Raw genomic sequence first — 18,197 nt, forward strand, 5'->3', positions numbered from 1 at the left:
ATTGTGGAGGGACACCAGAGATGATGAGATCCTCTCTGAGTGTTTTACAGTCATGATTGTTTTGATCTGACTTCCTGTTGTTTACACACCTGTTCACCTGTATCTTTACCTCTGAGCCTCCCTCACAGACAACACTTTGCCCTAAAGCTACAAAAACAAAGTCAGAGCAACCTGCCCGACTCTGTTTTTCCACCCAGTTAAAGCAACACTGGTTTTGTCCAGAAGTCCAGTGTGAGCTCCAGTGGGCTCCAGTATTGGTATAGCTGTGGTGCTGTCGCAGCCTCTCTGACAGCCCCCCTCCCTCTGTGTTTCCCTCCAGGAGGATGAAGGGGCTGCAGCGGCTCGCTCTGCCCGGAGCGTGAGGAGGCTTCCTGGGCTGCGTCTGCCTCACCCTCCCCCCTCCTCACCCCGTGTGGAGCTCTGGTCCTCCCTCCCCCCCCCCCCCCACCTCTCTGCAGCAGCAGCTTCTCTTCCTCGCCGTCAGCTGAAGCCATGGACGGACTCCGGCTGCCGCCCGTCATAGAGGAGGTCCTCGATCCGTCCGGTCAGTGTTTCCAGTCTGTCTGAAGATCTTCTGCTTTTACCCATAATTCAGTCTGTTTGTCTGGAGAACAGAAATCAACTGGTGCACAGAAACATTTATTTTTGATGATTTATTTTCTGACCCTGAAAATGCAAATTATGATTTTCAGTTTGATGTGATGTTTAACAAAGAGGCAGCAGAGGACGACTCAGTTTTCATCATCATCATCATCATCATCATCACCATCATCATCATCATCATCATCATCATCATCACCATCATCATCTTCGTGTGCGTCAGAAAACTGGAGCATAACAAACAGGGCAGATGGAGGAGGAGGTAAAACGATAAAACAAGAGACGTGAGAAAACAAGATGATGATGATGGTGATGATGGTGATGTGCTCACTGCCTCCCAGGAGACTCAGCCAATCAGACGGCCTACAGACCTGGAGTCAGAATCACACATTCACTTCTTGGATGAAAACAAAAATCCTGTGAACATTAAAAATCAGTTGTATTTACCCATAATCCCAAAACCACCAAACTCACTTTGCAGGCCGATCTGATGGCGTGGAGCTGTTTGAGCTGTTTGCTGCCATGTGGATGTGAGGAGGATCTATTTTTATCCTCGGTGGTGATGACAGCAGGAGGGAGGAGGGCGGCCCTCATCAGTCCGTCCACTTGAATTGAACACACTGTGAAATCTGTGTGATAACTTCCTCTGACTATCTTCATTAAAACGTGACTCAGGAGAAGAAAATCCCAGAATCAGGTTCAGATTTGGAACAAGAATGTTTTTCCACCTGAATGTGAAAAATCCGTTTTAACGTTTACAGCAGTTGAGATTCATGCAGCTTTTTATTTGTTTATATTTATAAATACCTAGTTCGTTTTTTCATAAAGTGCAATTCATTAGGCTTAAAGTGCACTGTAGATGTACTGGGACAGTAAAAGTATTAATACTACAGTGTGTTACTTTAATTAGTCGTCACGTTTGATAATGTAAATCTGCAAACCCTTCCTCCAGCACCAGACCCCTGTGGTCCGAGCTGAACCTCAGCTGCTCTCAGATGTTTCTGTTTTGTGCAGTTTTCCTCTTTATCCCTGTGCAGACGAGCTGTGTGAGCTGAAGGCGGAGAAGCCGATCATGTTGGCGGAGACGCTGACGGCCAAAGAGCGGGAGTCCCTGGAGGAGACGGTGGGAGAAGGAGAGAAAGGTCAGCAGGACGAGGAGAAGGAGGTGAAGGAGGAGAAGGGACAGGATGAAGAACAAGGAGGAGGAGTGATGGATGAGGAGGACGAGCTGCAGGAGCTCAGATCCCAGGTGTTGCAGCTGCTCCTGGAGCTGGAGGAGACCAGGGAGGTGTCCCAGCGCCATGAGGAGAGTTTCCTGGAGCTGCAAGGTCAGTGCAGGAAGCTAATGTTCTGACCAGGAGGAGTCAGAGGCTCCTTCCTCACACCTGCTTACCAGATTAGATTAGATTGAAAACAAAAAACCTCAGAACATGTTTCGTGATGTGTCATAGAAAACCAGGGGATGTTTATCATGTGGTGTTTTCTAACCAACAAATTACAGGAAGTCTCTTTCAAAATAATGCACCTGTTTTGTGCTGTAAATCATTGTTGCAGGGCTTGTAAGCACCACCCTGAAATTTGAAGTGAATTGTGTGTTGGGCCCTCAGGTCTGTTGGAAGAAGAGCGGCTGGCGAGCGCCCACCAGGCCGAGACATTCACCCGACAGATCCAGAGACTTCAAGGTACTCGGGTGTGGTGGATCTGACTGTGCACCTGTGAAGGTTGATGCAACCAGAGATGTTGTCATGAATGAACTAACGTGCCTCCTCTCCGGTCGTGTAGCTCAGCTCCGCTCAGTGCAGGAGGAGATGGACAGTCTGGAGGAGGAGAAGGAGAGCGAGCTAGAGGAGGTGCAGGAGGAGCTTCGCTCGACTCAGGAGGAGGTGCTGGTGCTACAACAGGCGGCCGAGGAGGCGGCGGCGGAGCGGGAGAACGACATCGCCTCCCTGCAGGAGGAGCTGTGCCGGCTGAGGGCGGAGCTGCAGCGTCTGCACGCCACGGCGCAGGAGTACGAGCTGGAGATCACCACGCTGCGAGCCGAGATCAGCATGAAGAGCCAGAACAGCGAGACTCGCACACACGGTAAAGATCAGTCCTCGAGTTAAACATGTTCAGAAGTTCCTCCTCTGCTGAGGCCGAAGGTTTGAGGAAACACGTCAGTGTTGGGCCTTAACCTCAGTCCTCACTCCCGGGGCATGTTCTCTGCACTTTCTGCTGATCATCATGTTGTGTGTCCAGGTGACATGAGCCACCTGAAGGAGGAGCTTCTGTCCCTGACAGGTGAACATCAGTCTCTGACCCGCAACAATGAAGAGCTGAGCAACAGAGTGGAGCAACTGCAGCAACAGCAAGACATGTGAGTGATCCAACCAGCTGTCAGTTAGTCTGCTGATGGATTGTGGATGGATGGATTGATGCTGATTGTCTGCGACTGATTGTCTGCAGTTGTCTGTCTGCGGCTGTCTGTCTGCGGCTGTCTGTCTGCGGCTGTCTGTCTGCGGCTGACAGTCTGCGGCTGTCTGTCTGCGGCTGTCTGTCTGCGGCTGATTGTCTGCGGCTGTCTGTCTGCGGCTGTCTGTCTGCGGCTGTCTGTCTGCGGCTGATTGTCTGTCTGCGACTGATTGTCTGCGGCTGTCTGTCTGCGGCTGATTGTCTGCGGCTGTCTGTCTGCGGCTGATTGTCTGCGGCTGTCTGTCTGCGGCTGTCTGTCTGCGGCTGATTGTCTGCGGCTGTCTGTCTGCGGCTGTCTGTCTGCGGCTGTCTGTCTGTCTGCGACTGATTGTCTGCGGCTGATTGTCTGCGGCTGTCTGTCTGCGGCTGTCTGTCTGCGGCTGATTGTCTGCGACTGATTGTCTGCGGCTGTCTGTCTGCGGCTGTCTGTCTGCGGCTGATTGTCTGTGGCTGTCAGGCTGCGGCTGATTGTCTGCGGCTGATTGTCTGCGGCTGTCTGTCTGCGGCTGTCTGTCTGCGGCTGTCTGTCTGCGGCTGTCTGTCTGCGACTGATTGTCTGCGGCTGTCTGTCTGCGGCTGTCTGTCTGCGGCTGATTGTCTGCGACTGATTGTCTGCGGCTGATTGTCTGCGGCTGTCTGTCTGCGGCTGATTGTCTGTGGCTGTCAGGCTGCGGCTGATTGTCTGCGGCTGTCTGTCTGCGGCTGTCTGTCTGCGGCTGTCTGTCTGCGGCTGATTGTCTGTCTGCGACTGATTGTCTGCGGCTGTCTGTCTGCGGCTGTCTGTCTGCGGCTGATTGTCTGTCTGCGACTGATTGTCTGCGGTTGTCTGTCTGCGGCTGTCTGTCTGCGGCTGTCTGTCTGCGGCTGTCTGTCTGCGGCTGATTGTCTGCGGCTGATTGTCCGCGGCTGTCTGTCCGCGGCTGTCTGTCTGCGGCTGTCTGTCCGCGGCTGATTGTCCGCGACTGATTGTCTGCGGCTGATTGTCTCCGGCTGTCTGTCTGCGGCTGATTGTCTGCGGCTGTCTGTCTGCGGTTGTCTGTCTGCGGCTGTCTGTCTGCGGCTGTCTGTCTGCGACTGATTGTCTGCGGCTGTCTGTCTGCGGCTGTCTGTCTGCGGCTGATTGTCTGTGGCTGTCAGGCTGCAGCTGTCTATTACTGACTGTCACTTTCTCTGAATAAATTCTTCTTCGAGCTGCACATCTCCTCGTTCTTGTGTCCTGCTGCTGGACAGGTGTGATGACGTGTACCTGGCGGTCAGAGCGGAGGGCGACACTGAGTGTGAGCAGATGAAGACCACCGACCAATACATCGCTCTGTCTCAGAGCGGCCCTGAGCTGCAGGATCTGAACGTCCTGAAGGTCCAGCTGAGAGAGGCCGAGGAAGTGGCTCAGAAAGTTCAGCGAGAGGTGATCGGCAGACTCCGTTCAGTACAGTTGAAGTTGTTGGTTCAGTGTCCTGGAAATGTCAGTGGTGTGTCACACGAACACACAGCAGCTGTCCTGTTTCTCTGTGGCAGTGTGACGGTCTGAAGGGCGAGCTGGCCGAGCTGCAGCAGCTGTACGACAGCAGCCAGCGGGAGAGAGCGGAGCTCGAGCAGGAGCTGCGGCGCTGTAAGGCTGAGCTGCAGAAACTGGTGGGCAGGAAGTCACAGGTGAGAGGTCAAAGGTCAGAGACTCCGGTTTCTTGGAGAGATGTGTGTGATGATCTGTCCTCGTGTGGCTAAAAGCGTCCTGGTCAGCTTGGGGCGTTACTGCGTCACAGCTTTTCGAGACAAATGTAAAACATGTCCCTCAATGAAACTGGGTAAAGTAATGAAAACATTCAAGGTAGGTGCAGGCCTGTCAACACACTGCACCACATCAGACCTGTGCCCTGTTACTGTATTTTAAAAAAACTAAAGGAAAAACTGTGGCTGCCTCATTGGTCATGTTGCGTTCTGGTGCAGTAAAGTTCTGCCTGTGCACCTGGTTTCTGAGCGTTTTGTTGTGAGCTGCTTAGTCTGTGTCGCTACTGGGCCGTTTGTTTTCGTCAAAGCTTTGGTCATCTGTCTGTTCCTCTTCACCTCCTCTGCATGAGAAGAGTTAGATCCAACCATCGCAGAAAAACGGTAAGAACCCGAGCACAGCAACAGTCAGGCTCAGTCTCCGATTGGCTCTAATGTATCAGACATGGAGATGTGGATTCTCTGTACCCGACCTCACTGCCCGCCAGAGGTGTGGACGAGTCACAAACTCAGTGACGGTCAAAACTGACTCCGTCTTTAACTTGAGATTACAGACTTGACTTGGGACCTGATCCTGGACTTGAATGTCAGCGTGGGACTTGGAACCTTTGAAAATAGATGTGAAACTTTAACACACCAAGACTGTGACTTTGCCAAAACTTGACAGTGTCTCTAAAATTCCTGACTGTAGACTTGACTTGGGATGTGACTGTTAACACCTTGTCAGGTGTTTGATGTGGGACATGGGTTCCTAACTTGGGACTGGATCGGCTCCAGTCCCCTGGGACCCTGGATGTTTATTTCGAGTTTTGGGACCAGACTGTTCTGATGTGGAACACACATGGGACGTAGCTGTCTTCGTCTTGGGACTTGACTTGGAGTTTGACTTGAAGCTGGTAGAATCCTGAGCTAAATTAATGATGGGACTTGGGGTTCACATGTCTGAGACTTGACCTTAACGATCTGACTTGTGGCGTTGTCCCACCTCTGCTGCCCTCATCCCGTCGTCCTTTCTCTCATGGTTAAACCTTGATCCCGCCCTGCTGCTCGTGTGTCGACGATAAAAGCAGCAGGGCGGAGCGTCGGCAGAGATCCCTAAACCACAAGATGTTTTCAAACTGCTGCCAAAGCTCTTCATCTTGTCTTCAACCGTCTTTGATGTCCTTCTCTAATCGCCTGCTCTTTCTGTTTCCTCCTTTCCCTTCATCTTCATCTCATCACCATCACCTATGGTTTGTGTATGTTTTACGCTAAACTGGATCAAATTCTCTGTAAATTTGATGGTTTTTGATTCTCACCCTGCCCGCATGTTTCTCTTTTCTTGTCCTGTCTCCACCTTTGTTTGCCCCCCGCTCGCCGTCCTCACGCCTTATTATCGCTGTTGTTTTATGGTTTTATTTCCTCTTCCCACCCTCTCTCTCCACCCCCACACTCCTACCCTTTGTCTTCTTCCCAGAACTGCACTCGTCCGTCTGAGCCCCCTGTTCTCTCCATCCCCTTCATAGGAATGATTGTAATAGTGGCCTTGATTTGGTGCTGGTGGGAGGAGCTGGCGTCCTAGAGGTCACCAGGTATGGCCACGCCTTCTTTTTCTACCAGACGCTGCAGCTTTTAGCGTCTGTCAGAAACTGGAAAATGAGGTTTTTCCCCAGATGCACCTGTGTGTTTGCTTACACTGTATGTGACCGTTGTCCCTACGCCACAGGGTAATGACCACATTTCACTTTTAGACCTCGGTACGTTTCATTGGACAAGCTGACCCATCAAGTCCATGTGGTGGTTCTGCAGATCTCCGTGCACGTGGTTCATGTCAGGGAATTGATGAATAAACTCTGGTCAATCCACACAGTCAGAGTCCATGATTGAAATGTTAAACGAGGATTAATAATTGTTGTTCACATAAAACGGGACAGTTTGGATGAAATGAGCAAAACTCTGTGTTTTCCTTCTTTTCCAAACTCCAGCTCCAGATGTTGCAGTGGAAACAGCCTCTGGACCTGGTTTTAGGAAAACCAGGAGAAATTTACCATATACCTTTTTTTTGTTGGACTGTTCCTGCTTTTCTTGGTGCGGTACAAACTTTAGGTCAGTGCACGTTGTTGTGCACATGCATCCTTTTACATTATACAGGATATAAACAAAACTGGGACCAGCTCCTACTAAAAGCAGATTGAGCCCGTGTCTCTGACGTAAACTTCCTCCTGTCTCGCAGGCCGACGCCGAAGGCTGGAACCTGGCGGTGGCCGCGGTCGCTGTGGCCGTCATCGTAGTTCTGGTCGTCCCCAGCTTCACCAGGGCCTGAGTGCTACACAGGAAGTGACCTCACTGGAAACTCTAGGACTGTGGGAACTGTCACCCATCCACATGTCGCTGTCCCGATGTCTGTTTGTTGCATCGCTGTGTTTCGTGGGTCGGCTCCAAAACCTGAAAGCCACAGACGTGAGTGAGGGCTGGAGGGAAGAGCAATAAGATGGTGATTTCACAAAGTCCGTAAGACTTGACGTGTCCTGCAGGTCAGCAGACTGATGTAATGCGCTTTTCAAACATCCACCTTCATGGTCATGACTTGACGTTGTCATTTTGTCTCATTTCTAAGGTTAAAAATCACCAGGAGTCAGTCTGGGGGAACAGCAGTAATACCACAGTGTACAAATACTACAAGTACACACTTAACATGAGCAAAAAATCCAAAGTTCTCCAAGTGCAGAACAGCCACTTTGAGTGTCTATACATAACAATCAGTTCCAGTGTTTTCGTGTTGCAGCAGGTCGAGGTGGAGCCGTGTCAGACCCGTCTCCAAAAACATGTTTGTCACATGTAGAATCCACTAAATGTAGTGCAGTACAAAGTGCAGTATTTCTCTGACGTGTCCATAAAGCAGCCTCCCAAAGAAATACTGAAGTCCAACTACAGCACCTGGATGGGCTTCAGTGTTTGCACATGAAGAGAGAGAAGCTGCTGCAGATCAGAAAAACCATTTCCAGTTTATACGAGCGACTTGTTGTTTCATCGATAAGCTCTTGCCTTTTTTTCCAAACTGGATTAAAAGAACAGTTTGCACTTGTTGAGTGATGGCGGCATAAAATGTCAGTTACGCGTTCCAACACATCGACTCTTCTTGATGTTGTGTATTATCTTATCCATCATTGATGTGGATTATTCTTTTGTAGCATGAGAAAAAAAGCAGATTTCAGGCTTTTTAAATATATTGATCTGTTCAAAATGTCTATTTGTATATTTACATTTAACTTCTGGGATGAATCTTTCAGAGACGTATTTGTGTGGACTGGTCTCACTGTGCCGCTTTAGGCTTCCAGAGGTTTTGCACAGTGAGGTGTGAGTTGGTTTCTAAGGCGTTGGAGAAAAGCTGAGAGTCAATCTTGCGCAGATCATGTCAAGAATTTTAAAAAAGTGTGTCAGCTGCTGCTCCTCTTTATTTTAGACATGAAAGATGAGCAGGTGGTGGAAAACAGTTCGGCTCAATTCAGACAGGATGTTCTAAAATATTCACTGCTGTGGTTGAACTCATTGTTCTGCATGAAAACTGTGGCATTGATTAGATTTGCCAGCAGTGTATTTCTTTATGATGATGGTTTTATCTTAATACCAGTGGCTGTAGAGATCAGTGATGTGTTTCCTCTCGTTTGTCCATCAAAGCTCATCTTTCAAAGATGTCAGATCTTCCTTGGTGGCGGCAGCTCAGACCGAACACCCGAGCACCTTTGTTCAAATGTTGTAGCTCTGAACTTCTTTTATTGAGGCTCATAAACCTTCTGCATGGACAAGTGTCAGTGGTTACATTTGTGTTGTGACCAAATAATCGGAGGAGACGTGTAAATGACTGTGAAGCTGCTGAGGTAACAATCAGATGTCATGTGACGAAGCATGTGATCTCTACCAAAAACTGCAAAGTTCAGACATTCCAGTTCAGACACAACATGAGACACTGGATTAGAAAGAAATAACAGAACCTTTGCTGAGCATCAGTGTGGACAAAATACCTGAAACAAAACAGGCCTTTAATAAGCTGCAGGAATTTAAACCTGTCATTTTCAAACTCCTTATTTAGTGTTTGAGGTTTAATAGCAGGACACTGATTAGGATGGAACCGGTTCTGTGTTATAAACAACAAAGGACCTTTGTGTAGTTTGTGCATGATAATAATTAAAGACATTAATTAATTGAATTAGGTTTCCCATTTCCATTCACTAATCTCTTAATTTGAATCTAAATAAAAAGTCACCATATCCAACATGGTCGTTCATATTCTAACAGTTTTCCTGTGGCGTGTCTGGGCTTCCATAGAGGCGACACTCAGTGTCTTCGTCAGTGTCATCCTGTACAATGTTGTAAAATGTGAGAACAAACGTGAGGAAATGTTTTTTCATGTTGCTAAAAACAGAAAATCTTCCTGCATGCAAATGTCTCTTCTGTACCTTTGTTTTTGTTAACACTGGCCAATGGTTTGTTCTGTACTGAACATGTGACTTCCTTTGATTCATTGGACTCCTTTAGGTCCAGTTATTTTTCTCCAGCTGAGTTGTAGTTCTGAGCTTCTGTCAAATGTTTGTGCAGTAATGTAGCAGTAGAAATAGTCTGGGCATGGTCTGATTATTGGTTATTGATATTTCCCAGCTGATATTTGAACCGTCCACGTTTCTGTGAGGACGAGTTTCACTGGTCAAACACCAGCTCATCTCCAAACCTTTTCTTCCAGCAAATATCTCGTTACTAAATCCTGAATCTATCGGCCTGATATCAGAAACCGATATGAGTCCATGCATGTTGGATCAAGTGAATGTGCATGAAACTAGATTTGGTAGATTCAGCTTTAGAGCCAGTGGTAGCATGAGCAAGTCTTCCATTAGCTTCTTTAGACTATGGTCTGTTTTTAATGAAGCCAGTCGGCCCACCATGTTTAGCCTAGCTTAGCACAAAGACTGGAAGTGTAAGGAAACTGTTAGCCACTGTCGCTAACTAACATACCTTGACGTGCATTGTTATCGTAGCTACAAACAGCAGAGATGCTATCTACATTAGCATCTGTAATGTAATTTAAATGTGTAGCATTGTGTTTGTCTTAGCTTAGCTTAATGGAGAAAAGGTCAGGGGTCAGCTGTAACGAGCTAAAGCTGAATTAAAGGGAAGAAGAAACATATTCATCGATAAACAAACAGTCTCATGTTCATGACCGTTTGTTTGTAGCTGAGCTGTGACATGCACAGACTTCCATCCACTTTACGTTGATCAGGTAGAAACAGCTGATTCCCATCTGGCAGATCTGACTTTGGATGATCGTTTGTGCAGGGGGACACTGTCAGGTGTGGACCCTCTTGACTTCCACGGTCACCTGGCTGAAGCTGAAACTGAAGCTCGGACTGAACATGCTCCACTCACTGTATTTGAAGCTTTTTCTTCAGTGGTCCTGTACATTTTGTAAATGAACGGACAAATAAAAAGTACTTCATCGTGCTCTTTACTGCAGGTGTTTTACTGATGTTATACTTTGACACAGACTAGACCATGAGGAATTGTGGGAAACCTTAACATTTTGCTGTGTTTCATAATTTCCACCATTTGTGCTTTTGTTCTCTTGTTTAACATCCATTGCTGCTTTCACCCTGTATTCAGCTTTATTGGTCATGTTGTTATATCCCAGTGTTTTATGTTCACGTCCCTCCACGTTTTATTCCTCCTATGACATTGTGACGTTTCGTCTGATCTGAGTCGATAACTGTGGTCAGCAGAAAGAATCAGAGATATATTCTCAAAGGCAGGTTGTTGTCTTTCCTTGTAAAAAATACCAAGTGATGTTTATTATTAACATGTGGTGTCAGAGCAGCAGAGGCCTTTAGCCACACACATTCATCCTGAGTGAATCACAGGAACTCTGCTTTAAATTTAGTTTGTCTCTATATTTACACATCAGATCTTTACTCTCATGATGACAGAAATCTGAGCCTGTGATATTTTCAGATGCCGTCTCTTTTCTCATGTTTGATCCATTCAGATGTTCGATAGTGGCTGAGAAGCTGCAGGACCAATCACGTCAACTGGCTGACGCTTTCTAAGCAACTGCATCTTGTTTATTTCAGGGGCTGGTTTTTCATGTGTGACGTCTTGATCATATTTCTAATCTTTGGATGTGATCGATGTTTTATTGCCAGTTGACCCTGAACTCTTTTGTGTTATTGAAGAACAGGCTTCAGCTCCACCTGCCAACACTTTTAAACACTTTTTAAAGTCTTGACAGATTTTTATGATTGGCTGTGCGCTGATGACGTCATGTTTTCTCCTCTTTATGACCAGCTTTTTACAAACGGGCCCCCGGCGGCCCTCCCGGTTTGGGGGCTCTAAAAATATCCTAGGTGTCACCGTGCCTGCGGAGCCCCGGGTCGCGGCCTGTCCCCGCCCCGCCGCCGCATCGCCGCCCAATGAGCGGCGGCTCCGTATCTCCGCGGCTGAGTGCGAGCCCGGGCTGTCGTTGTATATGGTCATGGCAGGGGCATTCCTGGGAGTCCAGCGGAGTGACGCCGAGTCTTCTTAACCTCTCATCCACTTCTCCACCCGCAGTCCGTGCTCTCTCCAGGCCGCCGTCTGCGCGTCGCCGCCCGGACCGAGGACCGAGTGTGTCCGGAGGAATACAGAAAGTCCCCTCTCTCCCGTCCCTTCCTCCTGCCTGCGCTCCTTCTTTGACCCGCAGGAGCCCATGACCGAGCCTGTCTGAGCGCAAACTTCAGTGAAGTGTGTCGGGCTGGGCACTGCCCCTACAGCGCACTGCGCCTTTCTCTTTTTTCTGCCTTTTCTGGTCTTCCCACTCGGCTTCGTGCTATAAAAGCGACGCACCATGATGAGCAACAGCAGCTACTTGGAGCCGCAGCAGCTGCCGCCTCAGTTCTACCAGAGCCCCGGAGACTTCGGCGAGGAGGAGGAGGAGATGCCCGCCACCGAGAAAGACCTCGCCGAGGACGCTCCGTGGAAGAAGATCCAGCAGAACACGTTCACCAGGTGGTGCAACGAGCACCTGAAGGTCCTGAACAAGCGGATCAACGACCTGCAGAAGGACCTGAGCGACGGGCTGAAGCTGATCGGGCTGCTGGAGGTGCTGAGCCAGAAGAGGATGTACCGAAAGTACCACAGCAGACCCAACTTCAGGCAGATGAAGCTGGAGAACGTGTCCGTGGCGCTGGAGTTCCTGGAGAGGGAGCACATCAAACTGGTCTCCATCGGTGAGTGGCGCACAATCACGCACAGCGCAACAAAGTGCGTGTGGACTGAGAGCGCGAGAGTCTCGGTGTGAAGGTGTGTGTTTGGTCCACAGGTGGAGGTTTAGTTCATTAAAATCACCTCAGGTCATCAGTCACATGATCAGTTCATTAGTTAATTGATTAGTTGCTTCAGAAAATAAAGTAAGAAATGAAGCAACAAATGGCTCTTACTCCTTAAAGCAGAGACACAAATAAAATGCTTTAAAATATTAAACTTCATTTACACCTTAACGACCCACAGCCTCCCCAGCACAGACCCGCTGATGATTAAACCCATTAAACGGCCTGTAATTAACATATGATCAGCCCAGAGCTGGTCTCAGTCTGGTCTGCAGAGAACCAGGTCGTTTTAAGGTGGAATTTCAGGGATGAGTTGAATGTTGTCAACTTTAAGGGGTTCCTACTTCCTGAAAATCCCTTAATCCAACCTGGAAAAGTCAAAACTTTAAAAAATATTAGAATCCTTTAATCTGTAACAAAACCAGCCTTGAATTTCCACCCAAACACAGGAATTAAGGGCTAAAGGTTGGGGTTGCCTCTGTAGGTCAAAGTTCAGGGGCAAATTTTCCTTCTTCACAAGTTAAATCTGTGACAAAAACCCACTAAGGTCATTCTAGTCCTCTAGTCCACTGACGGGTCATTAAATTCCTTAACTGCATTAATGACACGGAGCACAATAAACATGCATCAGTCTGTTCGTGAACTCGAGGCTGCAGCTGAAAAAGTCAGTTTTCTGCAGAGACAGAGAAATGGAAGGAAAGTGGATCTGTGCTCAGTTGGAAGGCTGCGTGTCCGTGCAGCTGCTTCCTGTGCTCGCTGGTTGTGGCGTGGTGACGAGGTCACACCAGATCCAGGAGCAGCTGTCGGTTCAGTCAGCTGTCGCTCACCCGTCTCTCCTGCTGGCAGATGTGGGTGGATGAGGGCCCTCCGGGTGGATCTTTCCAGAAGGCTGACCCCCCGAGGCCTCCCCGGGCCGTCTGGGCATCACTGGGGCCTCTCAGCAGGAGGTTCTGGGTTAGAACCTTCTGTGGGGGTCCTCTGGCTTCCTCCTGCAGTCCAAACACATGCAGGCCAGGTGACCTGGCAGGTGTGATGATTGTTGGGGTCTCAGTGGGGGCATGTGGCCAAATCATCTGCTGAAACCGTCACATTCACGCTGACGTTCTGAACATTCCTGTCGTTAACATGCACTGCCCCACGTAAACAAACAACAAGCTTCAAAACACCAGGGATACAAGACCCCCCTTATGGGCTGTTTTGGATTTTCTGATCCTGCTCGCTGACCAGACATCAGGAGGTATCAGAGCCAAAACAAGGTCCATGTCGTCTGGGTTCTGGACTCCAGCCCTTTAAGGTTCCTGCAGAGACTGTGAGTTTTTGCCCCTGCTGGGACCTGAAGGGTCAAAGACTGAGCCAGGTCCTCGGAGGAGTTTCAGGAAACAGGAAGTGAGATCCGGTTTCTCCTGGACGTCAGCGTCTGCGCTGAGTCCGACTGCTCTTTCAGCTTACAGTTTATAGGTCAAAGGGTTCAATAATCAGTCTAATAATTCATCAATAGAACTGATCAATAATTTGCTTTAAAGCAGACTTTATCTAATTTAGTCTGGGGGGAACCGATTGTGGTGGGTTTTTGTTTTTCACACGTTTTGATTCATCTTTTCCATTTGCACAATCTTTTTTTTTTTTTTGGACCAAAGAAAAACACATCAATCAACGTGTGTGTGTGTGTGTGTGTGTGTGTGTGTGTGTGTGTGTGTGTGTGTGTGTGCGCGCGCGTGAAATCAATTTTTCTGATAGTTTGCAGTGAATCTGATTATTGATATTATTGATTATTGAGCAGCATGAAGGGGACTGACTGAACTCGGGTTTGAGCTGATCCACTGACTCTGACTGGGGGGTCTCTGGGGCTCAGTGGGGCCTGGAGGGGGGACGTGTCTGGCGTGGGGGAGGTGGGGGTGTGTGAGTATGAGGTGATTGATGGCAGGACAGCTGAGCTCTGCTCTCCCTCCACCAACAGCTGCTGAAAATAGACGTGAGGACGAGACAGAAACACAAAGAGAATCACAGCAGAACAGTAGGAATACCACCTGTATTCAAAGTGTTACTGCAGTAAAAGTCCAAAAGTACCATCATCCAAATGTACTTGAAGTATCCAAAGTAAGTACTTTATATACTGCTGGGTAGCTGACGTTAACTACCTTATGACTCTGACATGTAGTGAAGTCCAAGGATGAAGTAGCACAACATGGAAATACTCAGGTAAAGTACTAATACCTCAGAGTTGGACTTAAGTATTTGGGTTAATGAGTGCAGTCTCAGTCCTGCTGCTCCAGGAAGTCTCCCTTCAATAACGTTCAGTCCCCAAATCCAAACCCCAGCAGACCTCAGGTCTGGGGGGAGACCTCCAGCAGATAGAGCTAGACAACTAGAGCTCACACTGGCTGCAGACAGTCTGGTCCTTTGGGTTTTCTGGTCGCGTACTGAAGCGTTACCTGTGGTCCAGGTGGGGCCTGAAGGCACCTGTGTGTTGGTGTGAACAGTCACTCTCTCTCTCTGCTCAGTCTCTATGTCTCTCTCCCTCTCTCTCTAATGATTACCATGTGTATCATTACACATGTGGACAGGAATGTGTGAGTGACGCCAACCCCCCCCACCCCCCCCACACACACACACACGTCCTCGTACTCACAGTGTGTCAGAGCTCTGTCAGCCTGTCTCTGCTGGACTCGTGTTATTAAAAAAAATGTGTGGAAACGTGGAGGCGATTGATGAGTCCGATCGTCCAGTCCGGCCTGGAGCAGGTTTCACACACACACACACACACACGTCTTTAACTGAGACCTTTAGTTTTGTCGGACCCTTTAAAGGTCAGCCAGCAGGAGAGATGTTAATCTGCTTTAATGTGAAATCTTGATGTCAAAGATCCGATTTACATGAAGTGTTCTCAAAAACTCTTTACTTTTCAGTGACCCGGGTCTCTCCTCTAGCGCCACCCTCAGGACAGATTTGAAGCTGAGGTCATTGCGCTCTCTTTATTAGTGTATTGCCAAAGTTAAAAAACGTTGATTTGAGCAAGCGTCGCATCTCAGACAGGCCACTGCAGTTTTAGGAAATGTGTGTTCGTGCTTGATCAGGATTCATCTTCCACGTCTCTAGTAGAAGCTCCATGTTGGCTTTCACAAACCCTCATCAGGTAGATTTTATTCCTGGGCCCAAACATAGGATGCAAGGCCGTCATCAGTGTTCAGGCTCTTTAGTTTTTCTGTAAATGTTACCTTATGGACTTCTGACAGACTGAGCTCTGGTCTGGCAGCAGGACCAGAACAAACAGTTGGCTTCTCTCTTCCCCGTCGGACTGTGTTGAGTCCGGCTCAGGGGTTTGTTTGTGTCTCAAGTCTCTCTAGTACAAATGAGCCGTCCGTAAAGTTAGGTCAGCAGCTTTTCGGATCAGGCGCCTCCCCGATGTCCCCGGGCTCTGACAGAGGATGAGCTCATGTTTCCTGCAGGAGGACCCATGTGGCCCTGAGGATTATGCTCCTAATATTAAACCAGGAGTAAAACACCGTAAACCTGAAGTAAACTGAGCATCAGCTGCTGCTCACTCTGTGTTTGCATGAATCGCAGTCCGAGAATGGATCCGGTTCAAAAATATTTGATCCTACACTTCCCATAATGCACTTGGATGGAGCCCACAGGCGGTAAAGCCGCCCGGCCTGGGGAGCATCCACGTCTTACAGACACTGCACAGGTTTGACCTGGTTTTAGCCCCAGGTCAGTCTCCACACACTCGTCTTGTTATTGGATGCACAGATTAATCAAAGTGATCGATCACTGATTACTGATCAGAAATGTGGGCTGTGCGCAGGGTGAGCGGCTCCTGGGGTTAATGTTGCTGCAGTTTAAAGCTGAAACCTTGACTCCCAGCTGCAGCACAGACCATCAGCAGGGAGCAGTAAATTCTGTCTGGACACGTCTTGCATCGTTGCTGACATTTGTCGGATCTCTAATTGTGTTGTCTGAAAAATGCAGAGCAATGGATTGTGGGATTGTACCTCTTTCGTTCCCAGCAGTTACACTCTCAGCCTTCAGACACCCAGTTAAACCGGTGGACAGTCTATAGTGCAGTCTTTACTATGTTAGACATAGTTTTGACATCACTGTGACATCATCAGGCCCAGCTATTTCCACGTGACCTAATGTGCAAAAACAGTGTTTCCCTTTAAGGCCGGACTCTATAACCTGCTGTTTTGATATGAGACCTGGGAGCAGCTGCTGACTGTCACACTGCTGCTGCCCCACTTTGACTCTGAACAACAAAGGTTCACTTCAGTTAATGACACGCCCCCCGCCCGGTCCCACAGACCACATGACCCGTGGGGGGCGATGAATGCGGCCTGTGTGTGGGAGTCAACAGGAGGAGGATGTGTGTGTCAGCTGTCGTCACAGTTGGTGTGAGCAGCTGGACACTGTCATACTGAGGCTGATCCATTGTGATGATTGATCAGTTATTGGTTTGTGTTTGGAGACTTTTCACAGGAAGTAAGTGAAAAGTTAGAAAACGATGAAAATCTCATACAGAAAATAACGTTTAGACTAAACTTTAACCAACTGAATTTTAAAAGTTAATAATCTGAAACGGTGCTGTTCAATAAATCATTAATGGATTTTTTATGGTTCATAACTGACGCGTCAATAAAGTGTCTTTATCAGCTGTTTGCCCGACCTGTTTGTTCCTGAGGGTTACTGTCCATCCACCTGTTGGCTGCAGACACACACACACAGGCATTAATAGGTCACAGGTGTGTGTGTGTGTGTGTGTGTGTGTGTGTGTGTGTGCGTGTGTGTGTGCGTGTGTGCGTGTGTGTGTGTTGAAATAGCTGAACACACTGCAACAGACACATTTGTACAGCTGCCATCCACCTGCTTAGTGTCCTCAGATACTTTTCTGTGTCTGTCAGTCCAAACACATGCAGGTCAGGATTAGGGTCTGGACCCAGGTGGACCCGGGGCCTTTCTGTGTGGAGTCTGCATGTTGTCCCTGTGTCTGTGTGGGTTTTCTCCTCCCACAGTCCAAACACATGCAGGTCAGGATTAGGGTCTGGACCCAGGTGGACCCGGGGCCTTTCTGTGTGGAGTCTGCATGTTGTCCCTGTGTCTGTGTGGGTTTTCTCCTCCCACAGTCCAAACACATGCAGGTCAGGATTAGGGTCTGGACCCAGGTGGACCCGGGGCCTTTCTGTGTGGAGTCTGCATGTTGTCCCTGTGTCTGTGTGGGTTTTCTCCTCCCACAGTCCAAACACATCCAGGTTCGGTTGGTTGGGGACTCTATATTGAATGTCAGTGTGTGTGTCTGTGTGTCAGCCCTGTGATTGGCTGCTGATCTGTCCGGGGGGGACCCACCTCACCCACCAATGAATGAGTCCAGTTTTTAAATCGCTTGGTTCCCTGGCTGGGAGTTAAAGTCAAGGATGAGCAGTGAGACACCTGCCCAGGTGTTTTCAGAGTCAAAGCTGACTTTCACACCAATTCGACGTCTTCATGCCTCTAAAACTCAAGTCCCTGTTTGTCTTCCTGCAGCAGAGCTTCAGCCTGTTAATCTGCTGTTTAATTCTTTCCCTCCGTCGTCATCCTCTTTTCCTTTTTCCACTCTCCCACAGGCTCGTCTCTCCCTCCATCACTTCCTCCCCTTTAAATGCCACATTACACAGTTTCTCCGTGTGTTCAGATGGGGGGTGTACAGACTGAGGGGCTGTTTTCCTCACACTCTGCAGCTTTCTATCAAGACTCTATTGTTTCAGCAGCTCGACCTTTAGCGTGTTTGTTTGGTAACCGTTGGCGACGGGCAAACGTTAGCGAGCGGCCACAGAAAGGGGGGTTGTTGTGAAGGTGTTTGGCTGAACACCAGCGTCCATTGCTGAGTTTACAGCTGTTTGCTGCAGCGACAAAACTGACCTGAGATCAGCAGCTCACACTGATTTTTATATTCAGTTCAATTTCAATTCAATTTATTTGTATAGCAACAAATCTCAACACAATCATCTCAAGGCACTTTACAAAAACTAAAACTAAAAACCCAACAAATCCCTTATGAGCAGCACTTGGTGACAGTGGAGAGGAAAAACTCCCTTTAACGGAAGAAAAAACCTCCAGCAGACC

The 18,197-nt window shown here is 48.5% G+C and overlaps 2 protein-coding genes across 14 annotated transcripts in view; both read left to right on the top strand.

Moving 5' to 3' along the window:
* Window positions 1-519: 519 nt before the first annotated feature.
* LOC113142386 (coiled-coil domain-containing protein 136-like) lies at window positions 520-7,406 on the top strand. The gene is made up of 10 exons (XM_026327395.2): window positions 520-544; window positions 1,638-1,928; window positions 2,208-2,282; window positions 2,383-2,682; window positions 2,839-2,956; window positions 4,282-4,456; window positions 4,567-4,701; window positions 6,230-6,286; window positions 6,335-6,344; window positions 6,986-7,406. The coding sequence occupies exons 2-10, from the start codon at window positions 1,673-1,675 to the stop codon at window positions 7,240-7,242; spliced, it is 1,383 nt and encodes a 460-aa protein (XP_026183180.2). The 5' UTR covers window positions 520-544; window positions 1,638-1,672; the 3' UTR covers window positions 7,243-7,406.
* Window positions 7,407-11,244: 3,838 nt separating this feature from the next.
* Window positions 11,245-18,197, top strand: part of LOC113141824 (filamin-C-like) — a 34,255-nt gene continuing 27,302 nt past the window's right edge. For 4 of the 13 annotated variants that reach the window (XM_026326390.2, XM_026326400.2, XM_026326391.2 and 1 more), the window contains exon 1: window positions 11,246-12,002. In XM_026326390.2, coding sequence (XP_026182175.1) covers window positions 11,621-12,002 — 382 coding nt within the window. In that variant the 5' untranslated portion in view covers window positions 11,246-11,620. Of the gene's footprint in view, window positions 12,003-18,197 lie in introns of all 13 variants that reach the window. The other 9 variants (XM_026326393.2, XM_026326395.2, XM_026326396.2 and 6 more) reach the window with 4 other exon arrangements.

This window comes from Mastacembelus armatus, chromosome 23 (assembly GCF_900324485.2).
Source record: "Mastacembelus armatus chromosome 23, fMasArm1.2, whole genome shotgun sequence".
Taxonomy (NCBI): domain Eukaryota; kingdom Metazoa; phylum Chordata; class Actinopteri; order Synbranchiformes; family Mastacembelidae; genus Mastacembelus; species Mastacembelus armatus.

What these genes read in the sequence shown, in the direction of transcription:
- LOC113142386 (XM_026327395.2), top strand. Translation starts at nt 1,673, where the DNA reads ATGTTGGCGGAGACGCTGACGGCCAAAGAGCGGGAGTCCCTGGAGGAG. An exon ending in ACAGATCCAGAGACTTCAAG is followed by an intron (nt 2,283 to 2,382) that starts GTACTCGGGTGT and finishes CCGGTCGTGTAG; the next exon opens with CTCAGCTCCGCTCAGTGCAG. An exon ending in CTGCAGCAACAGCAAGACAT is followed by an intron (nt 2,957 to 4,281) that starts GTGAGTGATCCA and finishes GCTGCTGGACAG; the next exon opens with GTGTGATGACGTGTACCTGG.